This window comes from Perissodus microlepis, chromosome 15 (genome assembly GCF_051167445.1).
Source record: "Perissodus microlepis isolate ML-2025 ecotype Zambia chromosome 15, ASM5116744v1, whole genome shotgun sequence".
Lineage (NCBI taxonomy): Eukaryota > Metazoa > Chordata > Actinopteri > Cichliformes > Cichlidae > Perissodus > Perissodus microlepis.
Genome location: NC_140475.1, coordinates 12,741,746 through 12,769,736, shown reverse-complemented (window position 1 = coordinate 12,769,736; position 27,991 = coordinate 12,741,746). Strand labels below are relative to the sequence as shown.

Genomic DNA, 27,991 nt, shown 5'->3' with positions numbered 1-27,991 from the left:
GTGCATTGGGTTTTTTGTTTTTACGTATATCCATATAGCACAGTGCATTATTTCTATACACTATAATCTGCGTCATACCCAAAGCCACTTTAAAATCACTCATTAACCTAACGTGTATGTGTTTGGACTATGGGAGAGAGCTGGAGTATGTGGAGAGAGCCCACGCAGGAATAATAAATAAATACAAATAAAGAAGAAGAAAAGAGAGGCGGCAAAGAGTGATTCATTTTCTTCCCATGAATCAACAGCAGTCTGCAGAAAAGTTCTCTCTTGAATGTCAGACACTAATGGATTGCGGGGCTGCAGGTGTGTCTGTGCTCCTCTCACGCTGATGGTTTTTACGTAACAGCACAAGTCAGGAATCATTTCTGCAATCATTCTCCATTGTTGGTCACAGAACAAGTGTGGGCAACACATCTCCGGTTATATATGAGATGGAAACTTCTGGCTGGTACGGAAGGACAAACTGGTCACAGAAGTTTCATAAAAACATGTTCTGGAAATTATGTCATCAACATCCTGGTATCATAACTACAGCCTTTATAATGTGAGATGCGGTTTATGCTGGGACCTCAGCGCCACCCGCTTCTACATCCAGCCTTTCACGGTTGGTTCAACAGAAAGAAAAGAGTTTTGCTGTTTCATCGTTAATCGGTGAATTCAGCAGAATGGTAAAACTGTAAACTCAGAGTATTTCCTGGGATTTCGATGAGGTCAAAGATGGTGATGACAGACCTACTGCAGTTATTTAGATTAGATAGCAGCTTGCTCATTCTCTTTTTTCACTGTTGACATGGTTGGGTTCAGCCACTGATTAGCAGCTTTTGCACAGCTCAACCCACCTCAAATCCCAGAGAAATCCATTTAAATCAACTTAGTTTTTAATGACTTCTTTTATGCATTATTCATACTTTTTCGTCTGATCTGGCTTCCTGTTTACCTCCTGATGATGAACCTTTAAGTCAAGGGAAAAATATAATCAGCTTAAATAAAAATGCCTACTGTACAGATATATTCCTCTCATCTTTTATCTTTTCTACAGTTGTGGCCAAAAGTTTGGGTTTTATTTATTTGGCAATAAAAGTTTTTGAAATTATTTAGATTGTTCTTCATATGTCATAGAAACATACAAAAATCATCTAAATAAAAAGTGAATAGCCAAAGTGCATGGAAATTCTGTTTGTCTTACAGGTGGGACTTTGACTTGAACAAAAATCCAAAAACTGCTCTGGAGACAAGTCAAAATATAATAGGTGTATAATTAGTGATATGGTACTATGCAAAAGTCTTGACGCCCCTCATTTCTTTGTATTTTGCTTCCAAGAAGCTAGAATTATTAGTGAAACATGTTAGCTGAAAACTTTACATCTAGTGGCATGGTATGTATTCTGTCCTTAAAAGATTGAGGAAACTGTGCGGAGGACAGATAAGCAAAATTAAAACAACAACCAAGTTTTTCTATAACTAATGAAAATTATCTGACAGTCATGTCCTTAAGAAATAAGGTGGAAAATCCAGTAAAGACATGACAGGAGCTGAAAGATGCATATGACCCATCAGTTGATGCTATTCACTGAAGCCTCATCAGAAATAGTCTCAGTGTCAAGAAGCCATTCTTAAGAAAGGGCATCAAAGAGAAGATACGGTGGCCCCTAGAGACAAAGCACGTACAAACTCCAAAACATCTAAAAACTTCGAAGCACGTACAAATTCCGAAGCATGTACAAACTCCAAAGCAAGTACAAACTCCAAAACATCTACAAACTCCAAAACACGTACAAACTCCGAAGCACGTACAAATTCCAAAGCACGTACAAACTCCAAAACACAACGGAAGTGCTCCAGGACGCTAGGATCAGTGTTGAGCTCGATTTGCAAAATAAACAGCAAGTTTGTTGCAAACACATGGAGTTGGATACTGGTGGAAAACACCTGCAAGGGTAGAACAACCACACTCATATATATTCAAATAATTAAAAATGATATCCGGTCATTGGTACTTCCTGGCTTGTGTAGCCACTATAGGTAACAAAAGCTCAACACTGACCCTAGCGTCCTGAAGCACTTCCGTTGTGTTTTGGAGTTTGTACATGCTTTTTGGAGTTTGCATGTGTTTTGGAGTTTGTACGTGCTTTGTCTCTGGGCGCCACTGTACAAAAACACTGCCGGTGCATGAAAAGCACACCTGGATAGAAAAGACACAATGGAACATCAGTAGTCATGGACTGGCCTCCCCAGATCCCAGACCTCATCATTAAATGAAGCAGTGTGGGATCATCTTGACAGAGAACAGAACAAGAGGCAGCCAATATTCAAAGAGCTTTTCAATGTCCTTCAAACCTTGAGAACTATTCCTGAAGACAAGAAATAACAAGAAAGCTTGCCTAAGAGACGTCATGCTCGCTCTGGTCAAATTTCCCATTTTCACAGCAACAGATAAATAAACCAGGGGTTGAGTTTTACACAGTAAACTATTTTTGTTTTTTATTACTTAGTGTAAAATGTAGATAGTTACATTTTCTTACATGAGGATATTTTATTTATAATTTAAGGAAGTTCCTCAGTTTTAAATTGAACTTCAAACTGGTAACAGACATGCAGAATCTAATTTTCAAAACTGCCATTCATTAATAAAAAAATAACCAATCCATCTGATTCATCCTCACAGTTAATTACGTTATTGTTACTCTGGCACTCATTGTGATACTATTTTTCTTATTGCAATCACTTTCTTTCTAAAGCATCTCAGAGTTTTTTTTTTAACATAATTAGCACTCCCACTCATGTGCTACTGTAAGTACAAAAGCCACCAGTATTTTCCCACTGCATCAGCATACATAATGCGGGTGCCACACGGACAGTGATCAGAGTTGGCATTACACACCCTCTGAGGCATTTCCTGTGGCGTTTCCTGCTTTCTTCATGGCTTCATGTGCTAATGTCCATTAATCCTGGCACACTCGACAGCTTTTTCTGTCCCAGCGTCTGATAACACAAAGGCGCTCTCTCTCTCACTTTCTGTCTCACAGTCGTTGCTCTGGACTGAAAGCAGCAGAGCGGGTCGCCCAGTATTTCTCAGCTGATGGTGGAGATAAGCTTTCCCTTGTGTGTGTCTCCCATGACTTGTGTGTACACATATGAGGGGAAAAAACACTGTATACAGTTCTGCCCTCGGGGAAAAAAGTGTCTGGGAATTGTGAAACTCATGCCAAAGTGTTTTACACTGAAAATATCCGTATTAGTCAAACAGGAAGGGCTAAGATTAAAACTATCGGCTTTGAGCGTTTGATCCTGAAATGCATTTTTCTGTATTGTTGTGTCTGCAAGGCTTAATGAAAAGATATTCCAAACGTACATTGTTTGTATATGCTCTCTAATCCTAAATGGGATGATGACATCTCAGTCAGGTCTATAATGACGTTTGTTATGGCTGCCCTCATCTTGCCTTCATTTATTGCCTTTGTCTATATGAGCGCAAACTCACCTAGTCTATTTTTGGCATCTCATCTGTCACACTGCCCTTTGACACTACAAACACCAGACACCATTTATCTCCTATTGCGTGACTCAGATCAACAGCACTCTTGCCCATGTCTCCTCCACAGTCTGCCACAGATAAGCATTCAATTAACCATTTCACTGGACTATTATGCAATTCACTCACTAATACAGGGACCGGCACTCTGAAAATGATGTTTACTCGCAATTCTGTTTCAAGGACAATCAGAATCAGAATACTTTAATAATCCCTAAGGAAATTATGCAAATTATTATGTGGGTTAAATAATACAATATATTGCAAAGTTTACAAATTTAAGAAATGGCACTAATCTATACAAGGTGAGAATATTAGAGAGGTGATATACTTGACTCTAACCTGTGAACTTTGTCATCTGTTATTTCACTGTAGAGTATGTGCAAAAGGGTGTAACTATTGCAGTGTTTACAGTGTATTAAATGCAGGAGTTGTACAGGGAGATGGCCTCACTGAGCATGCTCCTGTGACTAGCCAGCACGTCATGGAGTGGGCGGAGGTATTATCCAACATTGTCCTTATCTTGGACAACATCCACCTCTCATACACCACCCTAAGGGAGTCCAGCTCCATCCCCACAACATTACCGGCCTTGCAGATCAGTTTATTGAGTCTGTTGGCATCTGGGACCCTCAACCTGATGCTCCAGCATGCAACAGCATAGAGGATAGCACTGGCCACAACAGACTCGCAAAAAATCCTTAGCATTGTCCAACAGATGTTGAAAGACTTCAGCCACCTCAGAAAATAGAGTCGACTCTGGCCCTTCCTGTAGAGTGCAGTGGTGTTTTTAGCCCAGTTCAGTTTATTGTCTATGTGTACTGCAAGGTATTTATAGTCCTCTACAATGTCCACATTGACCCCTCTGGATTGAAACGGGGGTGAAGGTTTTCCTGGTCCTCCTAAAAAGTCCACAATCAGTTCCTTGGTCTTTTGCCACGTTGAGCTGCAGAAGGCTCTGCTCGTACCACAGGTACAAGGAGACCATGCAAACTCAATGCTGAAGGGCCTCGGGCAGCAGGTCCTGGGTTCAAATCCAGTGACTGGCCAAGGCCTTTGTGTATGGAGCTTGTTTGTTCACTCTGTGCCTGCGTGGGTTCTCTCTGTGTACTCCAGCTTCTTAACAGAAGCAACAGGCTTTTGTTAAGTTAAGCATTGATTATAAATTTGCTTTCGGTGTGAACGGTTGTCTGTCTCTCTGTTACCCTTGCAACAGTTCGGAAAGCTCTCCAGGGTGTACCCTGCATCCTGCCTTGTGACAAACTCCTCATATCAGATAGCATCACAGTATCACCAGTGAGTACAGGACAGCTCATCAGTGGCAACAAGACCAGAATTGGCCTGATGAAGACTCCAATTAGGACTTTTAACTGTATTTACATTTTACAGCTTTTCCTACTGATTTCCTACTGCAACAAAGTAATTAAGTTATAGATAAACAATTAAATGACACAAAAGTTCCTGTTTCTGTTTGTTTGTTCAAATGGATCCACAGTGAGAAAAAAATGACATTTTTCTGTGAATAAACAAAATCTTTCTGTTTTATAATTATATGGTATTCAGGCCAATGCGTTACCAGAACCTTTCTCTGTAATTTAACTAACCTATATAAGCCCAAAGATTTAATGGTTACAGCTGCAATGTTAAAAAACATTTTTGTGAGGAATGATGTAAAATAGTGAAAGAAAAAATGTTTAAAAGACAACTGGTAAAAATAGATGGCCGGACAGCGAAAATAAAACAACATCTGTATGTATGCACATAATTAAAACGCATAAACAATGTTAAATGCAGGAAATCTTTATCAGGTCGTCAGGAAGTCGTTTTGAGTGTCCCAGAGTCATCTGAGATAAATTCCTGTTTTGAACAGCACATAATTTTCTCGTGTCACAGAATGTCACATAACACATCAGTCGCTTTGAAGCCTGTAATGTGAAACGAGATTAAACACATTTTTATCAGATGCTGTTTTTATATTTCGGTGCTTAAAAGTGGCGTTCACTCTGAAAATGATAAAATCATGTTGTCAAATCAAAAGCTGAGCAGCATCAGTGCGTGTATACTTTCAAAATGAAACCAAAGGAACAAATTTTATCTGTCACCATCAGCATAGTAGGAATTGTTCTCAATCTGCCCTATAGCTAGGTGCATGTCTGTTTCCACGGACTAAGGGACTTCCACGCTAAAAATGATCAGACATGCCTCTACAGGGAAAAACAGCAATTAACAAGCTATATTTTCTTCCACTGAAAACTAGACACTGACATACTAGAAGGACAGCAATGTAAATAGACAGCTTTGGCATTGTTTGTCAGCTTTTACCTGAGGGAAAATCCTCCTCACTCTCAGGACTTCAGCAGTTTCAGTTGACAATGAAGTCATCTTATTCTGAGAAAGCTGATATCACAGAGAAAAGCTCCGTGGCTAAGCCTGTCCTCTGTGGAATAATCATTCAGGCCATGACCTCCCCAGTGACAAAGATGATACTCACCAGAGAGCATGACACCTATAAATCAAAAAGAAAAAAGAATTATTAAAACTGTACAGACAAAAGAATATTGTTCAGTGAGTCACATAAAAGCTACAGATGTAAAACTACCGTCTGTCTGTCAGCAAGGTAAGCAGTAAGGAAAGGCAGGAATGTGAGAAATAACCACAACGCTGTGGAGCTCTAACAATATGGTTTCTTCAGTATGACTATATATGAGCTGTTAGAGATGCGTCCTATCCCACATTCTGTTTTATGCCCAACAATAGACAGTGGGAAGATAAGAGGTTAGTTTTGGTTTTCCCAGTACAAAATACAAAGACAGTCACTATAAATAATGTATAAGAGATTTAAAATAAAGTGTTTTGAAGTCGTCAAACTACTGGTTGCTTAATGTTTTTCAATAAAAGGATTAATAAAAGGACAATTAGAGAAAGACTGAAGAAATAATGTACAGCACGGTGACTGGAGAAATCCAAGCGCAGCATGCCACCATTAACCACTGCAATTACTGACTCAACTACAAACTCCTCTGTAAACCAAGGGAGTCTAGATTAAAGTCTGAATCTATCTGTCTGAATGCTAAACCTTAGATAAAAAAGGATCACGCAACATAACAATGATCCCAAACAGCAGCAAATCTACAGCAGAATGGTTGAAAAAGAAAATAATCCAAGTGTTGCAATGACACAGTCAAAATCCAGACCTCACCCTGATTAAAATGCTGTGGTGGAACCTATAAGTGAGCTGTGCATAAATAAACGTCCACAAAGCCTCAATGAACTGAAGCAACATCATAAAAAGACTGTATCAGAATCCCTGCACAACAATGTCAGAGACTGATAAAGACAGAGAGAAAATTATTGTTGCTGAAGGTGGTTGCACATGCATCTTAGTGCCTAGTTTTTGATAGGAGTGTAAAAAATTTTATTTTTCAAATGACTGTACAACTACAGAAAAATGGCAACAGTATTTTCATTTTAATGAAATAGAGCAACTGTAGGTCTCTATAATATTTTACGTGCAGATTAAAAAATAAAACGATTGTCTCCCAAGAAGTCAAACCCGAGACCTCTCCTGAAGTAGAACGACGCGACTTCTAGAAAGTTGAAACCTACGTAGATCGCCTGTTTTCCTTCTTACTAACAGTAAACCGATTCTGTTTCATAGCAGAAACTGTCAAATGGGGGCTGTGACTTTAAACATTATCCGATCACGTTGGAGAGGTACGCTAAAATAGATTTTTTTGTTTTAATAATGTCAAGAAAACATAAATATTTTTGCTGTTGTTGTTCGTAACCAAAGTAAGCAATGAACATGTTCATTGATGTAGAGTTATATGAATAAGAAAGACAAAATTACACAAACAAATACATAACTAATGAAAAAAAGTCACAAAAATCTTAAATAAATTTTTAAAAAATTATAAATATATTTCTTCACCTTTACATCTAAACAGCTAATTTTATTTATAATTTATTTTAATTAAGTCCAAAAAAGTTTAACTGTTGAGTATCGACGCTGATAAAGTGAGCTGGAAAATGACGCCACGCAAAGGTAACGTCACTGAGATTTTACGACCAGGTAAACGAGGACGCTGGCAAAGTGGACAGGTGAGTCAGCATGGCTGCGATTTAATGAAGTGTCGAGGAGAGTTTTCAGCGCTTCAATTCAAGGTTGACATGTCTCCGGTGGCTGCAGGAGGACGAGGATTTGCTCATGTGCCCTCTGCAAAGACATCCGCAACAGAAAACAGCGAGCGGAAACTGCCTCGGTGCACTTTTCGAGCAGGTCCCCCATCAATCCCTTCCCGTGAGTCTAACGAATTGCCCTAAGGTGAAGTTGAAACACGGATCCCGCGCTGTTATCAGCGGAGTGATTTCAGAAACAGGTGTGCTGCGCAGAGGAGTTACTGTGCGTGTGAACAGCCTGCAGGTCAGATCGCAGGACTGGAAGATAATTGCTGGCAGATGAACGCTGATAGGAGATAAGGAAGAGACTGCTGGCGGAACAGGTTGCATGAGAATGACTATGAATCAATAACACTGGTTATGTAATGACATGTAGCTAGTGGTAAGCTATGTGACTGGTGAAGTTCTGCTTTTAACAATGTTTGGGTCTTTGATCTTTAAAAAAATCATCTTACAAAGAATCGGTTTTGCTAAAGACTGATGTTCTCTGGACTAAGAAAGAGTTGGCAGTTCTGGACACACTCCAGGCTCTTATGAAACGCCAGCAGATGGCTGAAGGAAGTCAAATTTCACCACAGTGTTTTTCTCTCTTTTTGCCACTCACAGGTGACTTTCACACTGAATCACTTTAATCTTTATAAATAATGATTAATGCAGAACATCACCACAAATAACATATTAAGCTTTTGCAGCTTTGACTGACAAGGCACTGTTGCCATCACTGCGACTGTTCCTGCTGTTGTATGCTGGATTAAAGGGATAGTTTAGGTTTTGGGGATGTTTGCTCACTTGTTGAGGGTTAGATGAAAGGTTTGATACCGCTGCTGCTTATGTGCGGGTTGAGGGAAATGAGGGAAGTGGCTAGTTTTGTTCCAGCTGCCAGGAAACCAACATGTTACTGATGCAACACGTTGCCCCCATGGATGCATTATTGAAAAATGGATACAGGACTTAAAGATGGCACCTGCGCGTTTGATTTAATCGTCTTTGTCTCCCTGGTGTTGTTCTGTACCCTCACCTCCAGTATGAGGGGGAGGGAAGGGGATGGACCAGCCACAAGTTAGTATTTGTCTACAAAGAAAGCAGCAGGTATCTGCACATCTCTGAAAAGCAGTTGTGTTTACCCAAGTAACACTAAATCGTTGTTTCAGAGAATCAGTCATTTATGATGTTAGTTTATTTACCTGTAATAATTTTGTACTGTAAAATGTGGCTATCAAATCTTGCAGTTTTTTTCTAATAAGTTCATAGCTTGCTATGTTTGACTGTGATAGAGCGGGTTGTATACCAAGCGGAAGGTCGGTGGGTCGATCCCCGATTTATCCATTTGTTTCATTTGTTTCTCAGGCACAAATGAAAACAAGCGCAAGATAAACAAAAAAATCAGGTATCAGCAAAACTGATATTTTAATCACAGATATAATCTTTTACAGAAAAGCACATCCTTTATTAATATCATAACAGCAAAATTGAGTCACATGGAAATATTCAGTTAAGCCGTCCGTGTTGCCTTCTTTCGTCACAGTCAGAGGAGGACGGCAGGTGCTGTGCTATTCTAAATCTCGTGAGAATGTAACCTGAGATTTAGTGACCTTAGCACCTTCACCCCCCGTGTAATGTGAAAGACAGGATCTCATATCCTGTAATCTAGTCCTGCTGATTTACTGTCTTCTGCTTGTCTTCTAATAACACTGTGGCCCTAAGATTACGTATTACGCCGCCATAGGGATCTATGTTAGCGTAGACCGAAGGATGAAAATGCTAATCAGACTGTAAAATATGTAGGCTTATGTAGCTCATCTTATGTTTGAGTTTAGGATGAGCTGCACCTGTCAAGTAGCGCTCTCTCTGAGTGATGTTTTTACCAAAGTACCTTCAGACAGATGGCTCCAGAGAATGCCTTCGGTCCCACGCTGTATCCAGTTTCTTTCTCACAAAGTTGATCATAAATCACGCCACATTTAAACTAAGGTCCAGGTGATGTGCGCTCGAAATATGCATGATGGTTTATAGGAAAGATTGAATGTGTGGCGACTGTATGCGTACACATGGCTGTGTTTAAGGATAATATTCATACCTTCCTGATGTCCACTGTAATCCAACACTTTTATCTCTGTTCTGCCTGAAGCAGATCCAGATAGCATGTGGAGTTCAAACGCGCTCCAAGCGGAAAGGACTCCGTTGTGCTTCCATAGGAGCCGTGGCACATATGTGATGTATTCTTGATGAGAAGAGCTGCTACTGTGCATTCTGGGAGACCGATACAGAAGCACAGCTGATTAAAAACACAAACAGGAAATGACCTATTTTGTCCACTGTTGTTTTCATCTCTGCTCCTTTTGTTTCATTTTAAACAACCTCAAGTATAAATACAATTTCACAGCAGTTCGATTTTAGGATTTGTTGAATCTCCATTTCCTGCTTAAGGCTACTGTTGTTGGTATTTTGTAATTGTTCCTGGTAAATTGTCAGTGTTGAGAGATGTGATAGGCTGCTGTTTTTCCAGTCTCTGCTGAAGCCGAGGAAGAGGGCAGCAAGTCTTTGTGTTGCGGGTCATGATCTTTCACCTGCTGCTGGCGACCTTCCCTGCTGGGAGGTCACATGTAGGAGCTGAGGCGTGAAGGAGTTGACAAAGGGGATTCAAAGGAAGATGTGAAGAGAAGAGGTTGAAAAATATGAGGCAAAAAGTTTACCCGTCAGCTGTTTGACCTTTCAATAACTTTCTTAACTGTTGTTTATAGATCACTTTTACCCTCGAACTCAAAGCAGCAATGGCTTCTGTATATAGTATTCATGAAGATTGCTACAACAGTGAGCGGATGAAAACTGGTGAAATAAGCAACAAAAGGCCTCCAGCTTCCATCATCACCTGACTTTGTCTTAATCGGGTAACGTGGGCTTCAGCTGCACAGCTGAATGACCTTTCTTGCTTGTCATACAGGAAAAGGAAATGAGCTTTGCTAACAGCACATCCAGCTCTAATTTAAACTTCTTTGTAGAGACATAAAAAGTGCACACTCTTAAAATCTTTAAATTTTGCATAAATTATAGGCAGTATTGTCAACCTTTTACTAAATAACATGAAAAGCTTTACCACCACTTTTCCATCAAAAGGTGCTCATCTGTGAAGTGTTTAATAACAACAACAGAGAATAAATGCCTGTCATTTTTACTCTACCTGCCGTGAGTGGAGATGCAAACAGTGGTGTTGGCCTTGTCTGAAATGCAAAGCATGTCCTTTCACATGCAAAGCTGCGTAAGGAGAAGGGCGCACATGAATGTTTGGTTTATTTGGACAAGTTCTGATCGCCCCCGCGCATGTTTGTGTGTTTTTAAAAAATGTCATCCCGTTGCTTTGATGGATGAACTTGTGCTGCTCTGACTGCAGCTTCCTGTTATAATTTCCAAAATGCCTGTGATTGTCTGTATGTCTGTGTGCGTGAATGTCAGTCCACAAAAAGGTTGATGGATATCACCATGTGCTTCCTATTTTATAGGAAGGTGTGTGTGTGTCTCCACGTCCAACCCCTGACAAGAGCTGTTGGACATGCAGAGACCTGCTTTGTGTTGAACAGGGATATTTTTGGACTGTTGTTACTGCGAGACAGAGAACTTTTAAACTTCCTTTTCAAAACCAAAAGATACTTTTTTTTTTTTTTTTATTCCTCAGGTCTGGGTTACTGGATTGTCTGTTTACCACCAGACTTCCATCTTTCTATTCATAGTGTAGAGCTTTGCATAAAGTGTTTTTGTAGTAGGTGCTGACAGTGGAAAAAGCGACCAGGTGGTTTCATGGAAACACCTGCAGGAAAATAGTTCACTGTACTCTTGAGATTTGAGGATGAAAGATTCTCTTGAAGTTAAAAAGGATACTGTCCGCTGTCATGACTTTCTCTAGCTATAAAACTGGGCTAACCTCCTTATCTGAGTGCTAAATACCAGACATGCAAAACTTTGAGTTGATTGATTGATGATGGTGAATGTCGTTTGAACAGACAAGACCAAAGAGCCGTTTGGCCATAAGTACCATGTGTGACATTTGTTCAACAGCTAAAACTTGTCCAAAATTGGGTCATGCAATTGATCTCATTAATGGAGATCGTTTGTTTTTGTTTTTTTCATTAAATTTTGAATTAAAGGATATTGAACTATTAAAAAGGAATTAAATTAATGATGTATACACTGTAAAACAGTCGTGTTCACTGTCAGAACTGGGCAATATAGACAGACTGGTATGGCATCTAAATAGCTTAGTATTATTTAGATCTTTTAGTTTAGATGTTTATGAGACTGCGTGTGTCCGTCTTTGTTACACAGAGGAAAAGAGACACTGGGATTACAAACTGCATCATTTTACCTGAGCAGTCTAAGGAGCACATATAGAAATGATGCCCCCTTTGCACACTTCATGCATCTACTTCACATGTTAAATGAAGCGTGGCTGGGATTATTTGTGTAAATTCGCTGTGTGTCACAAACCATTCTGTGCATCTGATAACAGAGATGGGTTTCTGTATTTGCTCAGCAGGCAAAAATTCCAGGAGACATACCTGTAGTCTGTGATTTAAGTGCGTGTGTCTGCTCAAGCTTTTTCTATACTACTAACCACTACTTAAAGTACTTAGAGATATGCTGTAAAAACATGTTTCACCTAATTACAAGGTTTGTGATGGGGAGAGGGAAAGTTTGGCCCACTGACTTTAGTATTTGGCATGAGGTGCAAGTATGAAAATACTTTAAGTGTGGCTTCACAGCAACTTTAAGACCCACCTAGTTGAATAAGAAGTGTTAAGAGAAAGATTACCATGAATGAAGGTAGACGTATAGTAAAATAGCCGATGACCCCAATATGTAATTTAATTTTAAATGTTTAAAAATTCATATTTGGTTGGTATAGAACAGAAGTATAGTATGTAAAGTTCTGTACAAAAGTGTTGTGCCACCCTTATTTCTTTATATTTAGAAATTTGGGACATGTGTGCAGCAATTCATTGAAACATGTGCAAACATACATGGAAATACAGTACATAAGGCAAACACAGTTTCATAGTGAGTGAAAACAAGTTTTCACAATTTAATTAAATTGAAAGTTGATATTTGGTCTGACCGTCTTTTTGGGGTTTGGGTTCCTTGTCATGCTGAAGAATGACCAATCAGCTTTCCCGATTGCATTTCATGGTACTTTTCTGCGTTTATAATGTCATCAGTTTCATAAGATCTCTAACACCACTGGCTGAAATGCAACCTCACATCTAAGAGCCTGTGTCATGTTTTGCAGATTTTTAGATTTGATGAAAGAAATAGAAACAAATTGTTTTTCTGACACATTGCTAGTAACAAAGTTTACAGATACAAATGCTTTGTTACTGTACTTAAGTAGAATTTTCAGGTATCTGTACTTTACTTGAGTATTTTTGTCTGAAAACTTTTTACTTTTACTCCCTACATTTTTATACAGTGTGCAGTTTGTCACACAGTGTGCTGCTACCTGAAGCTCCAGCTGCTGTACTTCAAAGGGTTCTCCCTGACTGAGAGCTAACTTCACTGAGAGATGGAGGAAGAAAACAAAGATAAGACAGGAGATAATCAGGTTAGTCTGCAGTACTGTGGTGAATACACAGTAAAGCAATATATTGGACTGCTGAACAGTGGCTGTGATGCTCATGGTTAGATTTAGGTTAGAGGTTATATCAAGCATAGCAGAGATGAATTTCCATTTTAGGTGAATATGCTTATTTTAATTAACTGAATTCCAAATTTATATTGTGTAGTGTAAAAACAGTATAGTGTCAGTGTAGGGAATGGACATCGGCAATGATAGCTTGTCAAACATCTGTTGTTGGGTTCCCCACCTGCTAAATCCCACTGTGACCCCTGTTTACTGTTTAGGTGTGGAGGGAAAGTCACACAGTCAAAAAGGTTAGCTTGAATCTGAATTTCAAGGAGCTACTTTTTACTTTCTTATTTTGATTACAATTCTGAGCCAGTACTTTTTCCCTTTTACTTGAGTACAAAAGTTGCTTCGGTACTTCAACTTTTACTGGAGTGTAGTTTCACGCAGGTATCTGTACTTCTACTTAAGTAAAGGAAGTCTGTACTTTTGCCAGCTTTGCTTATATGTAGAAACATCACTGGTTTGTTTCTTGGGTTATGTTCCTTTTTCATGCTTGAATGATCTATAGGTCAGTGTTAAGTGACTTCACACAAACATGAAAAGTGTCTTCTATATACAGCTAGACTGAAATTGAAAGTGAAAAAGTCTTGCAGAACTATTGCTCAAGACCAAAAAAAAAAAAAAATACAATAAAATCTGGCTCCTTGGAAGCAAAATATGAAGTTATTATATGTGTAAAGCTACACACACTTTCATGCACCGGTTTCCAAATACCTTTGAGCTTTCTGAAGCTTGAGTAGTACTTAAAATATTCAGTACAAACAACTCACCGGATGCACTTACAGCACATCTTAAATATGAAAGAATTACTATTTGAATTTACTGACAGCAACTGTACACTTGTGTCCACTGCGCCGGCTTTTCAAAGGATCCACCTATGCACTTGCACGTCCCAGCCCATTGCTCCCTGCTGATTGTACCGTGTAAACCAAAGGCTAAAAGGTTGGAGGTCAGGGCCAGGGTGAGACTGAAATACTTGCTGAAATGCTGCTCCAAATGCAGGAGTCTAATTCCAGGTTGTAAGAAAGTAATCCTGATTGAAGTCCATATATGGGAATGGAGCTCCATCCACATACTCACTTATTGTACATTGACACTATCACTGCATGCTAAGGGTGTGTATACATTATCAGGGGTTGACTGTTTTGGTTTGCATTTCTTACTAAGTGCATCTCAAGTCCCATCTGTGTCCTGGTCTGCACTCAGTGTGTGGCAGTAGAGAGCTAATTCACTATAATAAGGGCATGTAAACATACATGCTTATCAAGTGGGTAATTATGGCACTTTGTCCTTTGTGGTGTGTGCAAGTGTGTGTGCCTACTTCACCCCATTGGTGGTTCAAGGTTCAGTTTATTCGTCCATTAAAAACACAGCAATCACAGCACTCCCATCCAATCAACCAATAATTATTTACATAAGATATCTTTAAAAAATGCAAGGTTTATTCCACAGCTAGGTGTTTATACATATTTGCCTAACACATATTTGTATTTTGGTGTTTTTATCGTCTCGCCACATGTGTAGTTTATCCAGTTTTGGCCATGCCATACTGCACAGCGAAGTGACGAAAGAAAGGCTTGCAAGTTGAAATTATAAGTGTAGGATGTGAGGTGATGTTCAGTAAAAGCAAACCTTTGAGTGGGTGAGGCAGTTTTAGAGTAGCTGTTTGCTTCTAACTGGTGAAGTCTTAGTGCAGGATTAAGCCAAGCTCCCACACTCCACCCTGAGAACAAACCCCCATGAGGCGTTTTCTTCAAACTTTATCATGTTCATCTGTATTTAAAAAGAAGGCGGGCATATTCTTGCTAAGTTTATCAGTTTGGAACTCTTATTGGGAAACTATGCAGAGATAAATGCTGTGGTAGAAAATGAATTCCTCTAGTTACATTTAAATACCCATTAGAAATTTTTCCCATCCTTAAGAATGGCATCTTTTTTTTTTTTTTTTTTTTTGTAGATTCAGCTAAAGAAATGGGAACAAATTGTTTTTGTGACACACTCCGCACGGCAAAGTTCAGAAAGGTATCTTTGCCAAGTTGTTTATTATGTGTAACACAATAACACTGGTTCATCCCTTTGAGTTGGGTTCCTTTTTATGCTTGAATGATTCAAAGGTCAGTATCTGTGTGTGTACCTGTGTGCCAACTTTCTGAACTGGTCATGTACGAGGATTTTGCCAGGATTTGGTGTGTTATAATAAAATGTGTCACAAATGGTTTGTAAGTGTTTGAGATTTTTTTTAATACATTAATGGTCTTTATTCAGTATCTCACCTAATCAATGTGATTGTGACACCACCTTTCAAAATATTTGTGCATTCCCCTAATTTTCCTGGGCATTATGTCTGTCACTGTTTTACTAAAGAAACTGAGATTTCATCAGGTATGAATAAGAGAGATTAAAGTCTGATGACTGAGGTTAAAGCTATGCAAGTGACAAGGGTGGTTTTGTTGGGAGATTATACTTTCTATTTCACTGGCTCAGTGACTAAAACATTTTGAATGTTTGGTTGTGTTGTGTCATGTGCCGCACTAGTTACATTTCTCATCAAGTTTTTCATGATTACCAGTTTATTTTTCTGCTTCCCATCTTAGAAGAAAGCTTGTCTGTATTTCAAAAAACAAACAAGAAAGACTAATTATCAATACTTGAAATGATAAAATTGACAGAATTTAAATAAAAACGTAATTTGACTCATTCCTGTTTGACTGTCACAAACGCTGTCGTGTGGGCTGGAAGAGCAACCGCCAACCCTGTGATAAGTAGATGTGGTACCTCAGAGTCTATAGACATAGCCTTATTATCACAGTGTTGGATATTTTAAGGACGTGAGAGAAAGGATTAGGCAAATAACATGACTACTTATTTTCTACTTAGTGTAAATTTGTACTAGAAAATAAAGGCAGAGTTTGAGTAATCATAGTGCTATCAATCCAATTAATTAGTCGACCTTCTGTTGTTTAGAGAATAGATCCTTTTGCACATTAGCTTTAGACTTTAGCACTTTTTTATATTAACATCCTATCAGAATTTTATTCCGTGTGGTGTGTCGCACTTAACAACTACAGAATGACACCCAGCTAAAGCAGAAAATGAATGTGTGCCATTGTTGGGCTGAGTGCCTCCCTCCCTTCTCCTCATGTCCCCTTCTGTGTGGCCTGGCTTCTTTCCCTGCTGATTTTGTTGTCTTCAGTCGCACCCCAAAAATACCCTGCGCTATTTCTGGCACGTATTCATTTTAATGTACATGTGAAAAGTACTACCAGCTGAATAAGGCGGAGAGCAAAAGAAAAAGAGTGCGTCTGTTAAAAATGCTGAGGAAAAAAATGGAAAGCTGTGGAAAGGAAGTTGGCAAATTGAAACCTTTTTTAAGCTTATGGGCCAAATTATAGACTAACCAGCTTCCTTTTATTTGGCCAAAATATCCCAAATACGTTTTGTTTTGGGGCTACACTTGCAAATCTGAAAGTTTTCATTTGCTTACTTGTGTTTTTACGGGAGGTTAAGTGAAGTGAATGGTTATATTTGGATGTTCCCAGTGGCTGTATTAACTTGAACATCAGGTGTGTGACCTATGGATCGAACCAGGTGATCCAGAAGGGTGTGTAAAGTGTGCAACTCACATATTTGTGCCTCATTGTTTTGTCTTCAAAACATTCGGGTAGCTAACAGCAGGCTGTCAAATGGACTTTGAAAATTAGGTTATGTTGTGTTGCTGAATATATAAAGTACTAAAACAATCAGAGTGCATTATGCTGTAAATTTATGAGAACATTTCTAAGAATTGCCCTTTGACATCAACATGTGTGTGCTGTCATAAAGACAACTATTCTGAGAGCAGCACAATTCTTTCCATGTAGTGTTGGAAAAGGGTTAAAGACATTGATTACTTTTTTTTTGAGAGCGGTGTTTAAGTTAGCGGTGTGTCTCAGTCTTCCACATGAATACCAGAATATAAGGTTTCTCTTGTTGCATTCTAACAGTGTAATCAGGCCTGACGTAGTCAGTGATCACTTTATTGTGCAGGAAGAGAGTTCAGGGTACCTCAAGCCAACATTGTCACGTGTAGTTGTAAACCAATACACAGTCGGTTTGTGAATGTGCAGCTTCTGCTGAATTTGATGAGCTTCGTGGTGTTTTAGCATGCTGTTTACTTGTCTGGCCTACAATGGCAAATGAAAGTAACAAAAAAATGTTGGGGGAAAAAAAAACAGAAACAAAAAAAACAAGAATTACTATCTGTCCAGCTGACTGTACTTTTCTGACTTTTGCATTTTTTTCCCAGGGCATTGTATCAAACAACGCTTGAGTGTTTCATGAGTCTTATCACATCGTTGCCTCCAGATCACCACTAGTTGTCAGAAATTACAATAGGTACACTGGACAAAAAGTACCAAGTACCAGTACATTGCACATAGAAACCCATGCAACGAAGCTCCTGGCGTACAGTTTTTATGCTGATGTTACTCTAATGATACAGTTTCTGCATGATTAGGTGCTTGAGTTACTCTTATACACTATACAACAGGTCTGAAAACACCTGAATTCAATAGCAGAATCAATGTTTTTCATCTGTCAGTTGTTTTAATCTTGTGATTGGTCACTTTAGGTGGCAGTAGGAAAAACAGATGAACGTCACGGAGCTGAGTTTTCTGGCCTACAAGAGAAGAATGAAGTTGGGGAAAAAATTTGGGGTAAAAACACCATAGTTATTGCAAATAACTGTAGTGTATGTTTAATTATTAGCTCCAGATATTAAACTTGATATAAGAGAAGGGCAAATGTTCAATCCTGGCGAGTAAAGGCTTGTCACACAGACACAGCCGGTCTCTAGCTCTTGACTCAACAGCAGTTCCTAGTTGTCATCTCCATTCCTGTATTTAGCTGATCTTTCAGCACTCAGCAAGTTCAACCACAGAGTGACACACTGTTATATGGAAAATTCCTCACACAGAGGTATAGGACTATCTGTAAAGTACAAAAAAAAGAGTATGTGCATAACAAGATGGCAGATGTGGACTTTCCACACTAATCCAATATTCTGGAGAGAATAGTGTGGCTATGAGCTACATCTTTTGTAAATTTGCGAATGCTTAAAGAGAACAGAGGTGGCCCATGAAGTGAAGCAAGGGGGGTCTATTCCTAACGATAGCTTAGCCTGAACAGGCTGCAAACATAAAAGTAATTTATTTCACTGACATAGAAAAGAGAGAAGCCCCCCCTCCCTTCCTCCAGCTTTCTTTTTTTTCTCCTACGCTCCCCCCTCATCCAGCTCTCCCACTCAGCAGCTGTTCCTCTCACTTTCCGCCCTCCCTCCACCCAACCCCGCATCCCTGCATGCCCACCCTGCTCCCCCTCCTCCTCCTCTGGCCCCAGTGTGATGGCTTTGTTTTATTGTTGCGCAGCGTTTGGCAGGGAAACCCCCGTCTGGAGTGGGGCAGGGGTCCGACTCCCTCTGAGCACTGGGGTGTAGCATTGTGGATGCCCAAATAAGCAAAGGATTAGTGGAGCCAGTTGGGCATTTGGTTTCTAAATTAGCTTTATGATGAGTTTAAGTGGTTAGTTTTGGACATTTTTCAACACTTTGCACTTGTTTTGAAAATGTAGTCCACTCATTTTTTTTTATCTATTTATTTTTTGTAACTGAGTCAAATGAACCTGTGATTAATGTGAGTGAGGAAAAACATCTCTTGAGCCTAAATTGCAACCCTTGTTGCTGACTCTGTATGTTTTACTTTCTCTGTAAATAAAAGGCTCAGTCCCATATTTTTCTGGTTTGCTTGGCTTAGGAAAAACATGTATCACATGTCAGCACACACAGACAGACAGCAGATCAAGATCTGTAAAGCTGGTCCAAAAAAGGAGGAAAAAGAAATCCCCAGTCCAAGACAGGAAACAAACAACAATTTATTTGTGGTGTTGACAAACGACTATTTCCTGTACCGAGGAGAAAATATGTAGAGGGAGGGGGGGAAAAGTCGGGAGCAGCTTTCATTCCAACAGTGCCAGCCAAAAAGTACAAGTACAGCCCCCAAATAAAAACTTAAGGATGTGTGTTTATCCTCTAACCACCTTCCTGTGGTGTATATGCATGCATGTTTGTTTCTTGCTATGGCAGATTCTCTTTGGCACTTGATGGTATTGTTGAGCTGGAGTAGGATGTCTCTTCCCATAGGTCTTACTCTGTTTTTAAATGCAGAATAATTTTATTTAGCAAATCACTAGATTTCAACTGGTGTTCTTCTACATTTTGGAAGCCAGGTTAGAAAATCACATTATAGGTCATGTGTTTATGTGGCTGATGGCAGTTTATGAGTCATATTTTTGGATGTTGTTAACTACTTTAATTTATATTATTGTCTACCTGGATCTGATTTATGGGTTTCTGTGGTGAGGATGGTAGGTTAGTGGCTTGAAAATGAAGCCGTACCAGTTTCCTGTTCCCCTACTCTGTCCTACCGCTGTACCCCTGTGGCTTGCTGGTGGAGGGTTGGGAAGATAATGGTCTAAGCTGTTTACACTGGAGAGGCCTTTTTGAGCAGTTCTTGTGCTCATAGGAAGTAACTTGCTGAAAGGGCTGAGGTATTATAGTATTTGGGGAATCAGAGTTTATTTCACACACATTTCGTTTATTTTGTTTAGGAGCAGCTGTGTTAGGCCCTACAAAGACGTGGGGCCTAACACAGCTGCTGGAGAATGAGGGGCTCTATTGTGTCACGAGATGACATCTTCAGCACTTAACCCGATGTCCAGTTATGCCAGGAGAAGTCAGCAGAACAGCAAGTCTGTTCTGATTTGCATGCAGGCATGTACAAATTAATTCGAGTTTGGTATCCGGGAGTACGGCTTTGTGCACGCGTATAGAGTGCTAGTGCAAGAATGTCATTCTGTGTAACAGGTGGCATCAGCTTTTTTCTTATTTGGATCCTGAACAAGGCCTGTCAATATTTCTGAAAGATGTGTTTTGTGTGTGCGTGTGCGTGTGTGTGTGTGTGTGTGTGTGTGTGTCTGTGTGTGCTACATATATGGATTGGCCATTGTGCCCTTGGTCCTCAGCAGATGTGGTCTGAACAATAAGCTGGGTAAATAAAAGGAAGTGGTGTATAAATAGCCTCTTACGTCTGCATGAGTGGACTTCGTGTGTTTGTGAGATCCTGTTTGAAGTGACTGAAATGTACGAGAGGAAGTTGCACTGTCGAGCGCTCCACAGGTGCCGTTTGGTGGACTTTTATATACATTCCCAGAACATCAGTATTTTGTATGGCTTTGATTTCATGCCCGGTGTGTCTGTTTTTGGAGAGTTTTTCTCTTCTTTTGAGTTATTCTCACCTGAGAACACACAGTAAGTACTAAAAGGCTCATCAGTGCTGTGTAAAAACTTTGCAGGTCCTTATAAGCCCCTACAGACAGCTCATAATGAGCTGTGAAGCTCAGAAACCCGTCTCTAAATCACATCCTGGTGATAAGTGCACACGGGGACCGGTGCTAAAAATAAACAAGCCTACTCCCTCTTCTATCTAGCTTTCCCTTCGTCTCTCTTGTAGCCGGGCCACAGACAGACTTGCACCTTTCTGTGGTTCATTTCACATCACAAGCACATTCATGCAGAGTTTGTTTTCATTCTCATTCATTTGTCCTTTTTGGTCAGGATTATCACAGCCAGCACCCATGCCCTCATGAAGGATGTAGTGCAGGGGGGTCTTGAGTGTAGTCTTCTGCTGCTGTAACTCATCTTCTTCAAGGTTTCATTTGTTTTGAATGCAGAAATGCTCTTCTGCATACCTTTGTTTTTTACTAGTGGTTATGTGCTGAGCCTGTGCATATTGCAGCCTCAGTTTCTTGTTCTTAACTGACAGGAGTGGTATTTTAGAAATATTCACCTGCTGCTAACAAACAGGGCACGTTCAGAGGCATTTAAATCACCTTGCTCTCCCATTCTAATACTCCATTTCAGCTTCAACAGGCTGGTTTGACCATGTCTAGCTGCCACATCCATTAAGTTGCTGTCATATAATTAGCTGATTAGATATTTGCATTAAACAACCATACCTAATAAAGTGGAGAATGAGAGTACAGTAGAATATTTGGGTATAATATCTGAAATTTGGAGTGGTTAGAAGCAGAATTGTTACACATTACCTTGCGTCCTATTATGATGCACTGTTGTTATTTTATGGCTTGAATCATTAATCTATGAAGTGAACAAAAGGATACAAGAATAATCATCTTTGTTCCCTTTGTTAATAGAGAAAAACAAACGGTTCCAAAACACCTACTGTAATCTGCGCTGTTTAAGATGAGTCACCGATTAGTAAGATTAACTGTATTATATTATATTATATTAGTGTTTTATCTTGCATAAATGATTATGTAAATAGTAAATCTCCTTTTGACGGTTTCAGTTTTAAGCTGTTTTCTATCTAATGTTATCTCTCTCACTCTCCTCTCTGTCATGTCCTAGATCCTGAGTTCTGTTACAGCTCCATGGGGAAGTGTGTGCGCGTGCATGCGTGCGCATTTGCATTGCAGGTTTAGGGTCTGGCCCGGGCTCGGGCGGCTGGGTGTTGTCATTGAAGTCCTGGCCTATATTAACAGCACACTTCGCTGAAACATTATACAGGTGGCAAACACTGCAGCGAGCCTCACAGCAGATAACAAGAGAAAGAGGGTAGGAGATAATTAAAGGTAGAATTACAGTGAAGATGTGAGATAAAATAGAATAAAATCTAGTGGAGTATCTCCAGGTTTAACGCCTTTTGGCTCGTGCCTGAATTTCACTCTTACCTTTCCATATGTTGGGAGCTGGATAGTTTATAACTTTAAATGCAACACAAACATGCATTCTGTCAGCATATAGAGAATAGCTGCTGATTTTGGAGCTTGTGGTAAGATTTTCCTAATCTAACTCCGTAGAGATTGTAGAATGATTGCACATGTAGACGAATACTGTAGACAGTAAACTGCTAACATCTTTCTGTTGTGCAGTCAGTTCTATCAGATAGTCTGTGTGCACTCTCTGCAGATAACCCAAATAATAAACTTCTCCATGGCAACTTTAATTACCAAACCTGAAAGGATAATGAGTGTTATTCACTTCACTATTTGCACAATGTTGGGTTGAGACTTTAGCTATTTTTGCACATTGGCTTCTTCATTTTTGTTTTTTCCTTTAGTGCTGTGTCAGGATATTTTTGGGTGCTGCCATGTTTTTGGGGCCCTCTCCGTCACATCTGTGTCAAGTTAGGACCTGTCAGTAACATCTGTGCTTACAGTAAACACAAGGGCAGAAACTTTTCTTGTTCCACATCCTTTTGAAAATGTTCTTTGGTCAGACTGTCACATATTTCTAGTCTTGTTCTCTAGCTGTTATTAAGTAGCACGTGACCTCAGCACTTTTTTTTTTTTTCTGTCAGCACAACCGGCAGTAACACTGAGCCAATAACTGGACCACAGTTTACTCTTCATACAGTAGCTTCCAATCAACAAGTTGAAACAGGAGTCGGCTGCCCAGTCGATACCACAACAGATTTGAGGATAATGCTGCTAAGCAACATTAGAAACCTGCCATGCAAATAACAGAAATGAATATCTCTCTGATCTCTTCTCCCACGCATGAGCAGGACTCACACTCAATGCGTATTACTCATCTGTACTGTGTAACTTTAAGTTAAATGGGGATGGTGTGAAGATGGTCTAGTGCCAGTTTACCAGTATTATTTGAGGACTGTAGTTTAAATCTGCGGTAACTCGTATTGTATGTTCTGTTCAGGGTTGTCTTTTTCTTAAATTTGCCTACATGATAAAACAGAAAGTGGGGGAGCAGCTCCCTCGGTGCAGATCAGAGCAAACATTTATGACAACAGATTGATGAAAGAGATTGAATCAGACTTAGGAGGGTTGCAAAGTGGCTTGCAGATGTATTGCCTATGCTTTATACAAGATTTCCCATTTGGGTGTGTGGGGGATGAAGCAAGCGTTGCGGGATGAGATTCATCTAAAGTCACACATTCAGCAAATGCCTGTTGCTAGGGGAAAAAATTTTGTATTCCCAATACAAAAATTTGTATTGTCTCCTGTTTGGAACAGGTCTCTCTTGTAAATGAGACATTATACATTTGCATAGAAGAAAACTAAGATACTCCAAGTATATTTGGTCTGTTATTAATGTTTTTTTTTAATAGTATCAAAGCGTTTTTATTTGTTACACACTTCAAAGGAAGCATTTGTTTAGTTTAGATGGGCTACGGCTAATTTAATGCATTCAGTGGCATGAAAAGACCCAGCTGCTTTTGAAATTTGTAATTTGCCTAATCTGCAATTGTTGTTAGTTTCAAATGATTTGTGAAGTTTAGAAAAGTGAAGCTGTTATGGAAAGCTTTTACTTATTTTTTTTTTTTTTTAAGCAAACTTCACCAAGTGGAGTTTCTTCTCTTAGAGGGATTTATATGATCAGGAAGGATTTTTCTGTTGGCTTTGAATGGCTCAGTGAAGATTGGCAAAGCTTCAGTTTGGGGCTTACGCCTAATTTTGGGCTTACTGGCTGCAAAACCCACAATTTACTTTATTATGTTATGAGACAGAGGGCTATAAAGAGAGAGAGGGCTGATTGAAGGAAAAGAGGAGGAAGACAGAGAAGACTTAAAGAGAAATGAAGGGACTGGAAAAGGGCAAAAAAAGGGAAGCATTACAAGGAGACAGACGGCTGACGCTTGTGGCGGAGGGGGGTTAGCGTTTGACAGAGAAGCGATTTTTCTTTTGGTACTGTAAATAATAGCCCCTGCTTGAGTTGGACGGCTTTCATGGCTCCTTTTGTGTGCGGTGACATCTTAGGTTCCCTAAGAGAGAAGAGGGCCGGAGAGGGCTCGGCTTCCAGGGTTTTCACTGGCATGGGAAAGGCTGCGTATTAGCCCAATATGAATATGAGGGAAAATAAAGCCTCCACAGGTCAAAGCGATCCAGCCAATACACACTCATGGCTCTTTATCCTTCACAAACCCGCATGCCTGCACAGATGCAGGCAGACGCACAGATTGTGGCGCCTGCACACACATCAGCATTTCACCATCAGCTGTAGTCAGATGCAGACAGCTTTCCTCACCCCTCCTTTATCTTAGTCCGAGCAGTCGTGTTTTGGCTCGTACTTCTGACGAGAGCAGCCCAGCGGCTGACTTGTGGCCTCTGCTCGGTTTCGAGCTGTAATTTAAAGCTTTTAATCTTAATCCCAAACACATGTACTTGCTAAGATGTCCCATTCATATTTATAGCAGGGGGCCTAGTATCAGTTTCTCGTAGTGAAAATCCCGCAAAAAAAACTTTATTCTAACTTTGTGTATTTTACAGCTGCCCATGTAAAGTGGCGATGACTTAACAAATTGGTTACTTTCATTCTTAGTATGAGTAGTTTTTACGGTTTTGTGAATACAGAATAATAATACAGAAGAAATGACGTGTCTGAAATGACGTGTCTGTCTCGAAAGTAACATTGAGACATACTCAGAGTGAGATCAGAATAGGAAGGCCACCAAACAAACAAAATAAAAAGATGATGATCTCATTAACATGTACTTTCTTGTCACTTACTTGACCTGAGGAAATCCCTGGAAAAGCTGCATGAGTGTGAATCACCTGCATAATGACATCACATCCTGTTTAATTTGTTCATTTGTAAACAAGAAGCTTAAGATAAGCAGGAAATGGTAGCGGGAAAGGAGGGGAGGGACATTCCTGCTGTTGCAGTTATCCCTGCATCACAGAATATCCACTCATCAACACCTAATAATCTCTTACTAGCCCCTCCAGACCAAAATATATTGACCTCTTAACGTTGTCCACAAGAAACATAAATTTAATGTAGTGTTCCTGGCTTGTGGACAGGCACGTCCAATATTGGGGAGTGGGATATGACTTATTTCCTTTGAATAATCACACAGCCGAATAACACCCATGACTTCACACAGGATACATAGTTTAACTGCACCTACTTTTTTGGTCCGTGATTATTAGCATATTAGCATTGCGTTAGACAAATTTAGCTATTTTATTGTTTCTTTTATTGTTGTAATTTTAATGTTTGTCTGGAACAGGTCTCTCTTGTAAATGAGACATTATACATTTGTTTTTTTTAATAGTATCAAAGCAAAATGCATATATGTAAGCATTACTTTAACTATTAAGTACTGTTTTGACCATTAATCCCAGATTTTAATTATTAGTCTACTGACTTCAGTTATTTTAGTCTACTTTTCTGGGTTTGAGAAGCTGCCCAACACTTCAGCCATCTAGTCCTTGGAGTAGAATTAAAAGCTTTAAAAGCTCGAACGTGTCATTGTCTCTTCAGGTTTTAAAGTGCAAGGGGTGGTGTTCAGTTGCAAGGGCTTAGCACAGTGTCTGTGTGTTTTCCTGGTTGGAATAATGGCAGCCAGTTAAGTGACTCACATCAGACCTGTTTGTGTGGTCACTGCTACAGTAGGTCACAGATAAGGGTTAAAACAATTCCTTGGGTTGTTTGATGTATGCTAGTAGTTTCTGCACATTCCAGTGTTCACTCAAATGTATTTTTCAGAAGATTAAGGTCATTAGAGTTGTGTGGTTTTAGTTGGTTTCTTATCAAAGGTCAGTGTTTACCACCATATGCGACTGCCGTAGCACCACGTGCAGTTTTGTTTTTCCTGGAAAATCTCAGAGCAGTAAAAAAGAAAAATGTGGAAGTAAGAAAGTGTGTGTGCTGGTTGGAGCTGCTTTATCAATCCCAGGAAGCCTCGCTACCAGGAGGCAGGAACAACAGTCACTGGCTTCCAGAAAAGGGACTTTCCTCCATCCTGCTCTGTTAGGATGCAGAACAATAACCAAATGACTTACGCACACACAATGACCACTGGCTTGGATATTTGTTGTGTGTGCTCATACAGACCTGTTCGCAGCAGGTTGCACTTCAAGCTCTAAACCATGAAATATATTTTCTTGACCTTTTTTTTTTTTTTTTTTTTAAATGTAGTTTTACCTTTTTTGTGCCCTGACCTTGACCCTCAAGCATCCCGTAAACTGCACCGTTAAAAGTAACTCCAAGGAGTAAAGAACAACAAGGGGGCAGGACATGAGGCTCCAGAGTGCTGCTGTATGCGACGTGACCCACTTGTTGGTGTGTTTTTTGGGGTTAGATGAGGCAGCTCATCCTTGGGCTGCCCTCTTTTCTTTTCTTCCCTCTCTCCCTGAGCATCGGATCATGTCACCCACCCACACTCCCGATTGTTATTTCACATTGCCCAGTCACCTCATCACCATTGCTTCTGTTCGGTCTCTAGGCATGTTGTCACAGTTTCACTGACGGCACCGCTCGCTTTTTTCCAATTTCTGTCACATGTGTCGCCTGCAGCGCTGGCAGCTCTCCAGTTCTTGCGGCGATTCCACACTGCAAAGTGAGAGAGGGGGCAGAGCGAGGGCCCGGCTGGAAAGAGGGAGAGCGACCAGTCTTGCAGCAGTAATTGGTCAGGAAGTGGGCTGCTTGGATCTACGAGCTCTTCTCTCCCAGTCCCCCCCCCCCCCCAGTCCCTCCCGACTCCCTCCCCTCCCAGTGGGCAGTCAGTTCCGTTGCGTTTTGCTTCCATCTGTCCCCCCCCTCCTCACCCGCCCTCGCTCTCCCTCTTCACACTCGGTGTCTATCTTTCTCTCTGAACTGACCTCATACTGTAGAAGTGTGGACCACGGACTGGGCCGCCTTGACGCGAAGCCTTACCTACCTCGTGTCAGCGTTTCTAAGAAGGTGTGAAACTTTCTAAATGGATGTAACCTGTGAAAGGATACTGGGATACCAGCAGCTCAGGAAAGGCTAATCGTAGAAATGGTCTGTCTGAGGTGAGTGACAGGTTATCATAGCCTCTTTGTGGATCAGTAAACTGACAAGGCATAGAGTGTGGCCTCTGGTTTTGGCTGTGTGAACTGCTTTGATAATTACTGTAAATAAGGCTATGCCTCAGTGTGTCTGCTCTCAGACATTACAGAACACCACGTTTTGTGTTGTTTCCTCCTTTTTAAAAGCCCAGGTCTTTATTTAATCATAATTGCAGACGTTACTCCTCCAAACCCAGTCTGGCCGGCAATTATACATCCCAAAGTTTCAATTTAGCATGACTCTAATAGCACGTTTTGCCAACTTGTCTAATTAGACTGCATGGCAGCCCGCTGTAGTTAGTTTCTGTTTCAGCTTGAGGGATGCTGACCATTATTTTTGTGTTTTTTAAATCTGTGATCCTGAATTTGCTGTATTATTCTCCCCTATCTTCCAAATGCCACTAGATCCAATTATAATAGATTTGTCATCATTTTCACAGCAGTTTGATTAGAAATGCGTTCTTAAAAAGATGTGGACACAGTGAGTGTTTGACAGTTAGCTTTAAATACAACATAAATCAAATTTTACAGCTTGTAAGTGAAACATTGTTACTTTATATTGCGATGCAATAACACAGACACGCCACAGTGTTTGGTGTATGTGGGTGTGCGTGTGTATCTGAGCATATACTCGTGTGTTCTCCTTTGTGGTTTGTCCTCATTTGAGGTGCCCTAACTGGAGCACCCAGCTTCTGATGGGCACAGATTTAGACTTA

General features: G+C 40.1%; 1 protein-coding gene across 2 annotated transcripts in view; it reads left to right on the top strand.

The window, feature by feature from the left end:
• The first annotated feature begins 7,645 nt into the window (after positions 1 to 7,645).
• LOC146371845 (pleckstrin homology domain-containing family G member 1) overlaps positions 7,646 to 27,991 on the top strand; it is a 61,026-nt gene continuing 40,680 nt past the window's right edge. Inside the window, exon 1 of one of the 2 annotated variants that reach the window (XM_084952818.1) lies at positions 7,646 to 7,835. In XM_084952818.1, the coding sequence (XP_084808944.1) occupies positions 7,661 to 7,835 (175 nt within the window). In that variant the 5' untranslated portion in view covers positions 7,646 to 7,660. Of the gene's footprint in view, positions 7,836 to 26,938; positions 27,240 to 27,991 lie in introns of those variants that run through there. The other variant, XM_084952820.1, reaches the window with a different exon arrangement.